This window comes from Eptatretus burgeri, chromosome 16 (assembly GCF_056783735.1).
Source record: "Eptatretus burgeri isolate ZD-2024b chromosome 16, Ebu_testis_v1, whole genome shotgun sequence".
Classification (NCBI taxonomy): domain Eukaryota; kingdom Metazoa; phylum Chordata; class Myxini; order Myxiniformes; family Myxinidae; genus Eptatretus; species Eptatretus burgeri.
The window spans coordinates 8,684,000-8,699,816 of NC_140976.1; the positions used below are offsets into that span (position 1 = coordinate 8,684,000).

At 43.1% G+C, this 15,817-nt stretch overlaps 1 protein-coding gene across 2 annotated transcripts in view; it reads left to right on the top strand.

Annotated features, from left to right (window-relative positions):
• Nucleotides 1–15,817, top strand: part of LOC147010452 (uncharacterized) — a 108,187-nt gene that overhangs the window by 52,642 nt on the left and 39,728 nt on the right. For both annotated transcript variants that reach the window (XM_085860123.1, XM_085860124.1), the window contains exons 16-17: nucleotides 7,866–7,932; nucleotides 13,779–13,889. In XM_085860123.1, the coding sequence (XP_085716249.1) occupies nucleotides 7,866–7,932; nucleotides 13,779–13,889 (178 nt within the window). The remainder of the gene's footprint in view (nucleotides 1–7,865; nucleotides 7,933–13,778; nucleotides 13,890–15,817) is intronic.

Below are 15,817 nucleotides of genomic sequence, written 5' to 3' on the forward strand. Positions count from 1 at the left end.
TGGTGGGAGGGGGTTTATTTCATGACCTGACTCTGGGTAACCCAAGCACGTAGGCATATTTGAGGGAAATTGGGCATCTGCTTTCGATTTTATAAGGTTCAGACATACATACATACATACATACATACATACATACATACATACATACATATAGTGGACAAAAAATAGAAACACATGGGTAAATGAGAGACATCAAGTATATTGAAAGTGACCGCTTCCACATAGGTGTGGCCCATTTGTTAATTAAGTGAATAATATCCTAGCATACTTCGGTTCATGAAGAAAAATGCTGCACAGGCCTAATTGCCTATAATCATGGCTGCAACAGGAGACCTCGGTGACTTTGAAAGAGGGGTGATTGTTTGTCAGGGGCTTCAGTGACAAAGACAGATCAACTTCCGGTTCTGGGCTTGGAGCGTGGGCAGGTCTCCTTCATGGCTCTCTGCTGACGATCTCAAAGTTAAGTTTCCGGTCATTATCTGTCCCGTTTTAACTGATTATTTTCTCACCTACATGTTACTATGTGTTCCTAGTTTGGGTTTGTTTCAAAAATCGTACTATTTTGTGAGTTTTCGTCGACCTTGTCTTCCCGGGTGCTTGAGGCCTACCCATCCCTCCTCTTGGTGTACATCGTGTCTCTTTGTATTTTCTCCCCATTACCTTCAATTTCTATCTTTCCCACTTTCCCAACGTTCCCCATCCCTCCGAACGAAACACTCTATTTCTTGTCTTAAATCCCCCTCCCCCCCAAAAAAACTACCTTTCTCCTTGCACACTCACGAGTCTCGATCCTTATTCTTCTTCTTCTCTTCCTCTTCTTCTTCCTCCTGCTGGCACACCATCTTTATTCTCCTGAGCTGACCCTCTCTCGCCATTACCTTCACAATTTTTTCCTACAACCTTCCATTCCCGAATCTTACCTGTTCTTCAAAAATACATAAAAAAAAATCTTCCATGTATCCTTTCGATATCTACACCTCCTGTAACCACATGTCTCTCTCTCTCTACTCTTCCTGGTACTTTTCATTGACCCAGCAGTTTCACACTGCTTTTACCGTTCCAAATTCACCACACACTTCCACGATTTTACTTCAACCTTCCCTTTTCCGAATGTAACGCAATCCTTATTTAAAATAAATAATTTCACTTTTGACTACACACCTCCCATAGCCAAGTGCTTCTCCCGTAACCACGTGATCTGTTTACACCCCCTGCGTTTACCAATCCAATTTCACCATTCACCTCACGATTTTTTCTGCAACACTTCCATGACCTAATCTGATGAAAACTCTCTGAAACAATAATGATAACAAGTCTGAAGACGATGGTTCACGAGTGGTATTTGACGATGTCGATTGTTTCAGAAGTCAAGGATGAGACAATGTGATAACGTTTGACCAAGTTATAAAAATGATCAAGAAGATGTGGTACGAGTGACAGGTTATTAGCTGCAAAATGTCGAAAACCCGGTTTCGTTCAACAACTTTCAAAATTTGACCTTTGCATAACCTTTAAAGGTCACAAAACAATGTTGTGGACATTAAAATAAGGAAGCAGGATACGTACTATAGCTTACTGGAGTTAGTTCGTCGAAGAAGGTCGAAAACCCGGTTCGATTCCCACAACTTTGAAAATTTGACCTTTGTGAACTTTAAAGGTCAAAGGTCAAGAATTATGACCTTTGGTGCAAAACTTCCTCTGGAACATTCCAGGAACAATATAACATCATATAGGCTAGATGCCATTTCGCACTCCTCGGATTGTCCATACTTTGATGAAATGAGCCTAAAAACAAACTTGAAGGGGGCGCCACAGGCAAGGTGTTCGAGATAGAGCAAAATGGTTTCAAGACTTTAGGTGGGGAACGACCTCAAGATTATGCATTAAAAATATTGTCATCCGAGCTCTCAAAGTTTGGGCGGTTGTATGATTTTTATGTCAAAATTCGAAATTTTCGAAGTTCATGACCTTGTGACCTTGACCTTGGGATGAAAATGAAAAATCGAGCTCCGTGGAGGTGCCATTGGGCTAACCAAATACCGAAACCCCTGTCAGATTCGACAAACCCCCTGGGAGAAGATGCAAATTGAAATCGGCTACCTCCTAAAAACACATGTTTTTTGGGCGTGGCTCCGCCCATAATGGGTGCATCACGCCTATTCTCAGGAAAACACAACTAGATCATGATATAAACCTCCCACCAAAATTTTATCAGGATCGGATCAAAACCCACGGAGCTATGCTCGGGACAGACAGACAGACAGACAGACAGACAGACCCACACAAATCACGAATATAGTGGTGACTTATTTTTTTGTGAAAACATTTTTTCGTGAACCAATAATAAAAACGATCTCTTATCATGCTTCATCTTCCTCTTTCACACGTGTGGTACTCTTTACTGCATCATAATGCACTACTCTTCTACTATTTAAACAGACTGCTCTCAATTTGACCTTTCCTTCAGACCTTGCCTAAAAAATCCAAGTGTTACAGCATTTCTTCTCTCCATTCTCTGAATTCGCCTTTATTGCATCCATCAAGAAATCTGTTTAATCGCATCTCTGACCTAAAACTTTCAAAAAAACCCCAGTTTGCAATGAATGTTCACTTTCCATCAACCATTCTTTTTTTCCTTTTTCAGTGCCAACTCACCCCTCTCACCCCTCCCTCTCAAAGCAACCATCACACTCTTCTCCTTCCAAGCCTCCCTCCCACCTCTCTCAAAAACTCCCCCTCACCTTTCTCCCTCAACTCTCTCCACTCACCCTTCTCCCACCATTCACCACCCTCACTCACCCTTCTCAAAGTTGCCCCCACCCTCTCATCCACAAAGCTGCTTCCTTCCACTGCCCTCTGACCTCCATCTCTTCACTCCACCTCTTCAAATCCTCAACCGCCTTCTTCCCCCTCTCTTGTCCCTCCTCTCCCCCAGCACCACAGAGCCTTTTCTCCTCCTCATCCGGTCCCTTCCCTGGCTATTCTGCAATCCCCCACACTCTTTCAGCAACCCTCCTTACCTCTCCCCATCGTCCCTTGTCATACCCTCCCCCTCTCCTCCCACCCCCTGCACCCAAAGCCTCCTCCCCTCCCTCTTCATTAACAGTGTGAACCTAAAATATCTGGGGCCTTCGCTCAAACCTTTCAGATATTTCCATACAGGTTGCCACTGACAAACCAGACATAATCTGCCGAACAGAAACTTTCCTCCCCCAAGACGTGTCTGACTCCCAAGTATCTCTCCCTGGTGACTCCCTCCTCCGGTATGATAGACCTGAGCCTCGTCCTCGTAGAGGAGTTGCTGTCTTCATCAAAGACTCTATTCCTCACTCTCCCTGAATTGCTCTCACTCCCCACACCCCCAAGAATACCTCTGGCTACAGCTTTCCCTCCACTCCCACTTCCTGTCTATATGTGTACTGTGCTGTCTACCAAACACTGATGACTCCATTTGCACCTCACTATCCGAACACATGGACCAACTTCTACCTTTTCATCCAAACTCTCTCTTCTTCATATGTGGTGACTGCAATTGTCATCATGCCAGATGGCGAGGTGTGGGTACCTCTCTCACCTGTCATGGCACTTCAGCAAAAGCTTTCTGTGACTCATTGGGACTGACTCAATCGGTCAACTTCCCAACCTGGATCTCAACCAATGGTACTCCATCTCTTCTGGATCTGATTTTGACAAATTTCCCTGACAATATCTGCTGTTCTTTCACCGCTCCAATCGGTTCTTCTGACCACGTCCTTGTTAAAGTAGACATCTCTCTGGCTATTATCAGAGAACCACCTCACCGCCGTCGAGTCTGGCATTTCACTCAAGCCGACTGGCAGGGTCTCCAAGCAGCCATCAAACTTATAGACTGGTCTCCGATCGCTACTTTCTCCAACATTAACTTATCCTGGGAATTCTTTCAAAGAAACTTACTCTCCCTCATGCACAGATTTATCCCCTCTAGTCTTCAGTTGTCCTACCTTTCCTCCCGCCCTTGGTTCACTGAAGCTTGTGGCGTGGCAGTTGTCCTGAAACAACTTGCCTTTGCCTCATGGAAAGCAAACACAACTGAGGGTAATCTCAGTTCCTTCCATAAAGCTCGGAACAAGTGTGTATCTATCCTCAAGGGAGCCAGAAAACAACATCTTTCCATGCTCAAGTCCGGACTATCAAAACTCTCTCCCTCCTCAACATCCTGGTGGCGTCTAATCAAATCTGTTTCTGGTGTATGTTCCCCCTCCATCCTGTCCCTTACCTAAAATGGCCGCACTGCTGATGCCGCACGTGAAAAGGCTGAATGTCTAAACTCGGTGTTTGCAGCTAAATATTGTGTCCAAATCCTATCTCTTTCTCTATCCAACTTACCCAGTCGCACCCAACTGTCCCTGGACTCTGTGTCCTTTTCTCCTGACAAGGTGGAGAGCTTGCTGTCAAACCTCAACTCAGAGTCTGCTTCCGGTCCAGACGGCATCAGCCCACGTGTCCTAAAAATCTGCTCTTCTGCTCTTGCTCACCCTCTCTCTGTTCTATTTACCCTCTCATTTGCCCAATATCATCTGCCATGTGCTTGGAAATCTGCACGCATTACTGCCCTGCTCACCAAACTCTCTTCCTATGGTATCCAAGGCCATCTCCACTCATGGCTCGCAGACTTCCTCTCCTGTCACAGTCAACGTGTGGCCCTAAATGGAGTTCTTTCATCCCCTCTTCCTGTCCAGGCTGGAGTTCCTCAAGGTAGCGTCTGGGCCCTGTCCTTTTTCTGGTTTTCATCAATCCGGCTCTCTGACTCTCTGGAAAATCCTCTTTATCTCTTTGCTGATGACTCCACCCTCTGGCGTACCATCTGTCATCCCTCAGACCGGCATGCAGCAGCTTCTTCGCTCACTGCAGATCTGGGTAAAATCACAAACTGGTCCAACACGTGGAACATGTCTTTCAATCCAGACAAATCTCACACTCTCACTATGTCTCTCCGAAAGGACCGTTTTGAACCCCCCCCCCCATCCACTTTCTCAACATTCCTCTGGAAGAAGTCCTTTCTTTCAAGCTTCTGGGTCTCGCTATCTGCCATGACCTTTCCTGGGAGATCCGCATTTCAAACCTCGCCTCCAAAGCCAGTCGCCGACAGGGAATCCTCCGTTGTGCAAAGTCCTTCCTCAGCCCACCTAAGCTCCTGACCACCTACAAAGCTTTAGTCCGCAGCCTGATGGAGCACTCCTCTCCCCTCTGGGCTGGTGCTCCTGCCTCCCACCTTTCTCGGCTTCATGCAGTGGAAACCAAGGCATTTCAGATCATTGGCATCTCCCGCGATGAGGCTGAGTCTTTGGGCCTCTCACTCTCTCGCTGCACGGTGGTCGGTGGTCTTTCTGTCTAATACCGTCTCCTCTCCAACCTCGCCCCCCCTGCTCTCTGCGATTTGTTCCCACCACATTTGCGCAGGGCGCTCAAAGTCCGCCAACAACCCCTTCTGGTAAAACTACCAAAATCACGAATCACTGCTCACCTTCACTCTTTCATTCCTCTTTTTTCCCACCTTTGGAATAAACTCCCTCACTCTATTCAATCCCATTCTTCCCTCCAGGCCTTCAAAACAGCTGTTCACCACCACCTCTTATCATCGCCCATCCAAATCCTCGATCTTTTCTACCCCCGATAATCCACCCATGCCCACCCATCCTTCAAATTCCCTGCTTTCCTTCCTGAAAGTCCCTGTAATGTCCATCTTCTATTCCCCATGTTCCCTGCCCCATCCCTCTCCCTTCCACAGATCTCCTAATGTCTCTGTTCCCCACTGTTTTGTCCTTCCCACTTCCGCCCCTCTTGTCTCATGTCCCCCTTGCTGTGCATTGTGTGTTAGCTCTCATACGAGCCTCGACAAGGTATACAAAAAATGTTTTATGATCAACGGTTTTGAAGGTGATGTCAGCATGGAACTCCAAGGGAAAGATATCATCAGCAAAGAGCAACAGTGGGCAGAAGCGCTTACTCCTGAATCGTGATATCTGTGCATTAATTTGAAGTACAAGTCAAAGCAGACTAGGAACTGCAGATCAATTGACTGTAAATTTCAACCTGGGCACAAGCAGACAGTTTGAAAAATGGTCCGCCGAGAACTCCACAGAGCGGGACGCAATAGTTGGGTTGCAGTGCACAAACCGCCCATCAAACCTGGCAATGAACGCTTGTGAGTCCAGTGGTCTACCAAGCACAGCAATGGACTACTAAGCAGTGAAGAAATGTGATATAGTCAGATGAATCATGCTTCACCATGCTCTCAAAAAATGGACGAGTGCACATGTGGCACCAACCTAAGCAACTCTACAACCCTGAGTGCTTTGTTCCAACAGTGAAGGGTTCTGGTGGTTCTGTAATGTTGTGGGGTGCATTTTCCTGGCATGCATTTGTCCACTACCTGTATATACGTTCATACATTCATACATACATGCATGCATACATACAATTGGTGTATTTTTTTGTTTGATTCAGAGCCTGTTACGTAATATCTGTCGTGGGAAATCCATTTTCTCCTGTAATATTTTGGGGGTACACCACATGGTGGAGCATTTGGAATGCAAATGAAGAGGTCTCCAGGCCAAATCCAGGTGGCCCCTCTGTACGTTTACCAGACTCGGTGGCATAATTATTTGTGTGTCTGCCTTGAGTGGGGGAGACTGGTGGTTCAAATCCTGGTCGAGTCACACCAAATACTTTAAAAATAGTACATGCTGTTTCCTTGCTTGACTCTCAGTATTTAAAAGGATTGAGCAAGTACAAACAACCATAGGTTTCCAGTCATAGTGCATGTTTTGATTGGCCTACTGGCCTCCTCCTGTGGAGAAGTTGCCTGGAAGGTAAGTTGTCAAAAAAGAATGGAGATTTGATTAAAAAAAAAATGGATGGATTGAAGTTTTGGAATGAATGGATTGAAGTTTTGGATTGAATGGATAGAATTGTATGGATTTGCTGAATTCCCAAGTTCCTTCTTTGCTTGATCTCTCTATATATATATATATATATATATATATATATATATATATATATATATATATATATATATATATATATATATATATATATATATATATATATATATATATATATATATATATATATATATATATCTCTATCTCTATATCTCTATCTCTATCTCTATATCTCTATATCTCTATATCTCTATATCTCTATATCTCTATATCTCTATATCTCTATATCTCTATATCTCTATATCTCTATATCTCTATATCTCTATATCTCTATATCTCTATATCTCTATATCTCTATATCTCTATATCTCTATATCTCTATATCTCTATATCTCTATATCTCTATATCTCTATATCTCTATATCTCTATATCTCTCTATCTCTCTATCTCTCTATCTCTCTATCTCTCTATCTCTCTATCTCTCTATCTCTCTATCTCTCTATCTCTCTATCTCTCTATCTCTCTATCTCTCTATCTCTCTATCTCTCTATCTCTCTATCTCTCTATCTCTCTATCTCTCTATCTCTCTATCTCTCTATCTCTCTATCTCTCTATCTCTCTATCTCTCTATCTCTCTATCTCTCTATCTCTATATCTCTATATCTCTATATCTCTATATCTCTATATCTCTATATCTCTATATCTCTATATCTCTATATCTCTATATCTCTATATCTCTATATCTCTATATCTCTATATCTCTATATCTCTATATCTCTATATCTCTATATCTCTCTCTTTACGTAGAAACCCCCTCAACAGCTGATGTGGATTTCTATTGGCCTGGTCAGATTAACAATGCTGGTCATCACTGTGTTGAATTGAACTGCTGTATTCTACCATTTAAACATTGTTGAATTGACATTGTTTTTGCTTTCCAGAACCAAGTGTTGAGATATTTGTACCCAACAAAGAAGATTACTTCATAAATCTGTTCCTGATTGAGAGGTATGTTCAAGCGGGTATTTGAGTGTTTGTTTGTTTATTGTTTGTTTTGTATTATCCATAGCAAACTGCTCTGGCATACTTAGCATGGTTTTAGGAACAATGTGTCATACAATTGTATTCAATGGCCGGGCAGGATGTCCTAGACTCTAGAGGCACGCGTACTCACATCGAAGCTGTCTAGCCTGGGTTTGAATCCTGAATCAACGATACAGTAAACTGTCATCCCAGTGTTTCACATGCAGGGTGATTCATCAATTTGTGTGCCGTCCCCTGAATGGACGTTAAATGGGAATCCCATCTGCCAGAATTTGGTGGTGGATGTTAAAGATCCCATGGTGTCCTTCGCAAAGAGAAGGCGAGCTATCTCTGGCACTCTGGCCAAATTCCAAATTCCTCCCCGAACCAGCTGTTTTCTTCAATTAAATTATTGCCTTGCACTGCATCCTTTGTTCGAAGGCTTTCAGTATGGACTACTGTGATTAACAATGCTGACATGGTTTGTTCAACTTTGTGGTAATCCTCATCCTCTGTCACAGAGTGTCGGTGCCACTGAAGCAGCTTCCTGAGCAAGGGTTATAATATGTGGTGTTCCATTGCCTTTGCAGCAGAAGTTTGAGCAGGAATTTGTAATTTGGCCATTGTGCCACTGATGGCTTGTCTACTCTTCATGAAGGACAGCAGGGGATCGTTAACGTGCACCAACTCATGTCGGGAGATGGGACGCCAAGTTTAACATGCATCAAAAGGATGGCACACACAATGATGATTCACCCCATCTGGCACTCAGGTCTTCGAAGACTGAAATCTGGATCGGTGGCACTACTTTCATTTATTCATGACCATAAATGCATAGATTACAGTAGTCAAAGACCTGAGTGCCACATGGACACTATCCTAGTTTGGAGGTGCTGTGTCGGCATAACTTGTGTCATGTCACATCTAGGGTCAGTGTGCTCCTTTCGCTTAATGTATTTCTCGCACATAAGACCCATCACTTCGCTGATGCGTAACAATCTTGCGTAAATGGCTCATTTAGTTCTCAAGTAAAAGCATGACAAGCAGACAAAAGGATTCCTGGGAGATCTCGCTCCAGGCTGGGATAACCAGCGTCGCAAATTCGCTTTTGTAGTTTTTCCACGTGTGCCCATGTACCTATACACAAACAAACTTTCCTTCATTCTTTGTACACCTCTTCTTCCCAATTCCATATCCAGGAGATGCATGACATCATCGCCAGGTGCCGAAGGAAGGCAGTACTCAGTTTTTACTCTGTTTGTTTTCTTTCTTGTTTGTTTGTCCGGGCGATATTGCAGCCATCCTTTGAGCAAGGAAGCTGAAATTTGGGGACAAAAGTGAAGATGTTCTTGGGCAAAAACACTTTTTTAAATTTTTTGATTCATCAATTAATTAATTACTTCTTTATTATCGAATGATTAATTATATATTTATTTTATTTCCCATCCTGGCAATATCTCAGGCATATCTTGAACTTGGAAGCTGATATTTGGACGTGACAGCGACCAAGTGATTTGGCGAAAAGGGTATTTTTGATTTATTGATAAATCAATTAATCGATTCATTATTCATTTTCCGATTAATTACTTAATTTTCAAAAAGTTATAGATTCTGATGAAACGGTGGTGGTTTTGGTATACTATTAGCCAATTGATTAAGAAATTAATTATTTTACGATTATTATTTATTTATTTAATTATGCAGTTAATCAATTATTGTACACCACTCCTTCCCAATTCCGTCTCCATGTGTTGCACGCCGAGTAAGTATCATTTGTACACATTCACCTCAGAAGTACACTGATTCCTCCCAATTCTGTCTCGATGCACTGCACGGCAGCAATGCTGGGCACCGAAGGTGCCCCGGCAATGTCGCACACTGGAAGATTTGTTATTCATTTATTTGGCATGGGGGCAGTGTACTTTACATGTACCTTCACTTGTTTCTCTTTTTTTTTGCACGGCAAACCTTCCTGGGAGTTCCCTGAATCCACCATCATTGCCTTCATTGAAATTTGTTTCTCCTTTCTCAAGTTATGGCACGACAAACAAACAGACAGACACGGCTCTTTCTATAATATAGCTTCCTGACTGCAAACCGACTAACTGGTGTTCATCACAGCAGAGACAATGTTTGATTTGTGTAGACAGTATAAACAGTATATATATATAGTGTTACGGTTGTGGAAATTCGTAATACACCATAAAGGCTCCTCAGGTGAGATATATCGATAAGTTCATGTGTAGTTAGCCCACACCCGTTGTTTAGAGGGAATATGTGTGATTCATTCGGGCTGTGACGCTTTAGTTAGCCGTTTTTCTTTATCTATCGTTATTTTGAGCCACCATTGCCACAAACCTCCACGCAAACAACAACCGCCACCAACTACGCCACAACGCCCACCACGCTCACACCACCCCCACAACAATCATCACCATCTTCGCCACTACACCCGCTTACGAACGCCATCCTCGGCGGACCATGGTAAGACGGTTTCCGCACCACGGAAACCGTCCGAAAAGGATTGGCAGAACAAAACCACTTGTGAAGCCTGTGGGGTTTTTTTCTCACCATTTTTCCCCGCGCTTGGTGTGAAGGGGAGGGGTGGGGCAGCTCGCTCCCGATTGGTAGACGCGCGGTGTGACACGGACGGGAGTGAGGAACGCCCCTTTTTGGTAGGCTCCCAGAAGGGAGGCGGAGCCCGAAACGGGGCGGAGCAAAGGGTGGAGCCCCGCTCCATAAAAGACGGACACGGGCGTGGCGCGCCGTCTTCTCTTCTCTTCTCTTCTTCGCCCCTTGGTGAATGCGTTCCTTCCTCTTGGATATCTCTTTGGTCCTCCCGTATGCTCTCTCCTCGTGACGGTTGATCCGCAAATCAACTCGCGTTCCCTTCCTCCTCGTTCGTTCCTGCGCTCGTGGCCCGGCGAGGCCTATTGGTGGGAGACGTGGACGGAGGGCGCCGCAGGCGGCCTGAGGTGGACCTGCGAGAGTGGACACGGAAAGTGCCGGAGACGGTTCACCGGCCGCAACAAGGGAGGTTCTTCTTTTCTTTGGGCTTTTGTATGTGTGTTTGTGGTGCCAGTCCGCCAAGTAAAACTGATTAAGTGCTTGTGCATTGCTTTAGTCGGTCGTATTACTTTTGCTTCTATTTGCCTGTACATACGTGCATGATTGTTGCTGACTGGAAATACGTGCTTCCGTGTGTCGCGCATTAAATGTGCTTGTCCAATTGTTCCCCCGTTTCGCTTCGTCCTTTCCTTTTTGAATCTCCATCTTGCATCACGTAAGGGATTTATAGTGGGTTTAAAACACCCGGTACCTAATCTGAACCGTCAAGGTCGACGATAACTCCGCTCAGTTATCCCTGTAGCATGGAATGAGCCGCTTAAGCGATTCGTGTCCAGAGTCGACCTGTGGCGTGGTACAACCCCTCAGTAGGTTACCCGTGCGAGTACGTAGGTATATCGACTTTCGGCGATTCACCCTATTTCGCACGGGTGGAATGCGGACTGGGTTGTGGTGAGGTTAAACCCCCACCCATGACTAGCTCCTTGGTGATAGTTCCAGGAGGGTCACGACTGAATTGTCCGTTCCGGTGGGCGACGCGTCGCGATTCGAGTTACGTGGCTGATCGCACGACGGAGGGGCCAGAATTCGTAACAATATGTATCCACCCTGATATAAAACACTGTGGATTTGTCTGTCTCCCTGCATAAGGAAGATTTAAGTCTTGTTTTAAAGGCTGATCCTTTAACATGACTGTGTGTTCACTGCAGTGTATTTTTGAGGATAACATTTTCCATAAAAGAGTAATTACTTCTCTCCTTTTGGAATTGCAGATGGTGCCCTGCATACCGAGCCTCAATGGCAGTGTGCAGAAGCGTTTTTTTTTTTAAATAATAAATACAGCTCCATCTCACACGGCTTGCAGATGCTCGTCCCTCTAAGAAGTTAGTCCTCCGGCCACACCAAGCGATGGGCTTGCAGGCTGCGTCGCGGAACTAGTTAGTGTGTCAGAGTCTCGCTCGTTATGAGAATCAACCAGACGGCCTCCAGCAACTAAGAATGGCTGTGCATCACCACCCACAGAATCGTGAAAGAGCTCTTAGTCTGTCAATCCTTCTATACATCTATATATTAAGATTACACATATATATATATATATATATATATATATATATATATATATATATATATATATATATATATATATATATATATATATATATATATACCTTATATTATGTACACTCTAATCGGAAAGAGCTTCACCTTTGGTGGTAGCCGGTATTCCAAATAATTTTCCATTATCTTCATAATATAATGGAACCTTGTCAAAGTTATGATGTGGAGTATACTGTATGTCGTGATCAATAAAATATCTTTCAAAAATGACAAAAATTATAAAGTGCATTTCTAGGAATGTGTCACAGGACATTCCCCACGAAAGATGGGCTGAGAAGTGTACTGCTTGGAGAGCTCGCTCATGCATGTAAAGATCAAGACTTGGCTGAAGACTTGGGGGGTGGGGGGGAGGGGAGTACTGCAGCCTCCACTGTGAAAACAGAGAAGAGGGTTGTATTGATAGCAATGCATTGATTGTGTAATTGGAGGAAGTCACTCAGTTATGCATTTGGCCTTGTATACCCTTGGCAGTGAGCTTATTAAGCAATGCAGGATACCAGACTGTGATGAATGCCCAAGATGGAATGTGGTCCTGAGCTCTTATTTGTGATTTTATGCCTCCAACCATTGCTGAGAGAGAAGCAGCAGCATGTCAACATTGAGTGCATGCGCATCGACTGGGGGGATTCGTGGGGTGTGAACGCACTCCCCTTTTGTTGGTGAAAGAAAATTCAAGTGAAATTCCTTTTTCCTTTTCTGAAATAAAATAAAAGATCGACAAAACATTCATCTTTCCTGAAGTAATTAAACCCAAACAAGGCTCCAAAATGCTCCAAAATCGAGAATAAAAATATTCCCATGGGGAGAGGAATGCCCCCAGACCCCTTTTACATGGTGTACTTTTCACACGTGAGCCAAAGATAGTCAACAGTTTACACTTTTAGATTCGCTCCTCCCACCCCCCCCCTTATGAAAATCTTGGTGACGTTGATTGGAGTGAGTATGACACAATCAACATGATGGTAAGAGATCATGCCGTTTTATAAAGGGAATAATTTGATGTTGATGTTGGCAGAAATTCTGGATTGCAGGACGTTTACTGTACTGTAGGTGAGAGGATATTTTTCTGTATCCTTGTGAATAGAAGTGATGTTAACAGAATTCTGGGCAGCCAAAGAAAAGGGATATGCTGAAGAGAACACACAAAGGGGAGAAGTAAGAGAAGCAGAGCAGGAAATTAGAAAACCGGTACCAATTCCATCTGGAACTCTTGCAGATGTCGAAGTGATGTTGGAGAGTTTTCTCCACCTTCTCTGTTGTAAAATACAGATCCAAGAAGGTAGTGGGCACTATTGGTTGGAGTGTGAGCCTTACAGAATGTTTTAAAGTTGCCTCCAATCAAGTTGGCCTTCTACGATGAGATAGCAAGCCGATTCACCACAACCGCCTCCACACAGGATTCAGTGTACGAAGTGTTAGATGTTTATTTATAACCTCTGTTGCTGGTTAACATCCCATATTGGTGACGAAGGAAACCAAAGTGCGAAAGAAAAAACAATTAAAATCATCTTTACCTTTGTATAAAAGAGGTTATCTCGATAACCAGTTGAAGTACTTTGCTTGAAAATAAATAATTGAATATTAAATGTTGACTTGGTTGTGCAGGGTAACATCTCTTTCTTACTTTCCCTTATTTTTCTCACTAGCATGCTGAAAACCTTTCTCCTATCAAGATGGAAAAGAATGAACGTTCCTCGTGATGCCAAAACGAAGATGAGAAGTCCCATCACTTTAAGATTCCTGAAGGGTGCTAAACGGTAACCTTTTCCATTGGAGGGATACCTTCACCACCACCACCACCACCACCACCACCACCACCACCACTACCACCACCACAACTACTAGTACTACTACTACCACTTCAATGGACCCATTTAATCCCACCTTGTGGGGTTGGCCACAAAAGATTTTCTCTCTCTATTCCTCTCTCATGACCATCCTCTCTATCTGCATGCCACCTCTCATAGCCCTTTTCACCATCTCTGTCATGACCCTTCCACCATCTCTCTCATGACCCTCCCACCATCTCTATCATGAACCTTGCCACCATATCTCTCATGACCCTTCCACTATCTCTCTCTCATGACCCTTCCACCATCTCTGTCTGACCCTTGCCACCATCTCTCTCATGACCCTTCCACCATCTCTCTCATGACCCTTCCACCATCTCTCTCTCATGACCCTTTCACCACCTCTCTCATAAACCTTGCCACCATCTCTCTCATGACCCTTCGAACACCTCTCTCATTAACCTTGCCACCATCTCTCTCATGAACCTTGCCACCACCTCTCTCATGAACCTCCTCATTATCTCCTTTCATTTCAATTTTAATCTGGCCCTTTTCCTCCTGTTAAATATCTTAACATCAGAACCCTTCCGAACTTACATTCCCCTCATCCCTCCTGACGACACTCCCCAACTAACACAGACATGCCTTCCATGCCTTTTCACGAATATTGATGTCCTTTCTGAAGATTATCTCTTTGCCTCCAAATCATCCTGTTTCCTTGATGTCAAAGAAAATGTGATCATGTTACGATTAGCCATGAATGTGACAACAGCTGAGAGGATGATATTATGGTGATAATTAATTCCTGCAACTTTATTTTGCAGTAAATTCTTACAGAGTTAGAGCATCACTTGATAGAGTGCATCTCTCTGACAGGCTGAACAGTTTGCTTTTTGTATCCCACCGATAGACGGATATGAAATTGGACCTCCAAAATATAATCGGCTTGTTCTTGTCACTTACCCAACTCGTCCACCAAGTTTCGTCAGAATCCATCCACACCTTTTGAGATATCATGATATATGTGTATACATATATGTGTATAAATATATGTGTATACATATATGTGTGTATACATATATATGTGTATACATATATATGTGTATACATATATACATATATATATATATATATATATATATATATATATATATATATATATATATATATATATATATATATATATATATATATATATATATATATATATATATATATATATATATATATATACAGTCATGTGCCACTTAACGACGGGGTTACGTTCTGAGAAACGCGTCGTTAAGCGACGTCGTCGTTGTGCGAACATCATTTTTTTTTTTGTTTTCGTTTTCGAACACCGTACTTACACAAACTACACACCTAGGCTATATGGTATAGCCTATTGCTCCTCGGATACAAACCTGTACAGCATGTTACTGTACTGAATACTGTCGGCAATTGTAACACGCATCCAAGAGAGATGGAAGACACGTTAATTTTACCTTTGTGCTGTTCATGACGGCCATCGGTGTTGTTCGCAGCAGCTTACAATCGCCTCTCGCATCGATTATAGAAAGATGAATAAATAGCGTTTGGATTTTATAAATACGTAATCATTGCATCGATGTTATAATTTATAAATGAAGACACGAGCTCCTGTCAATTGTGATATATATTTTCGGAACGGTGCGATTGTTTTAACAACATGAGAAACTTCACCAAAAAGAAATTTGTGTTTTAATTTCGACTGTAACAACGATTTATTCGCGGAATTCTTCAATTCAAAGGTAATTTACTTGCTTGAAGGTAAACGTGCAAACATTGGTTCAGTTTGAAAGCCGATTTTCTTGAATCCCGATTTAGCACGACCCTGATTTTTTTCGCGATGACATTTTATGGACCTCAACAATCGC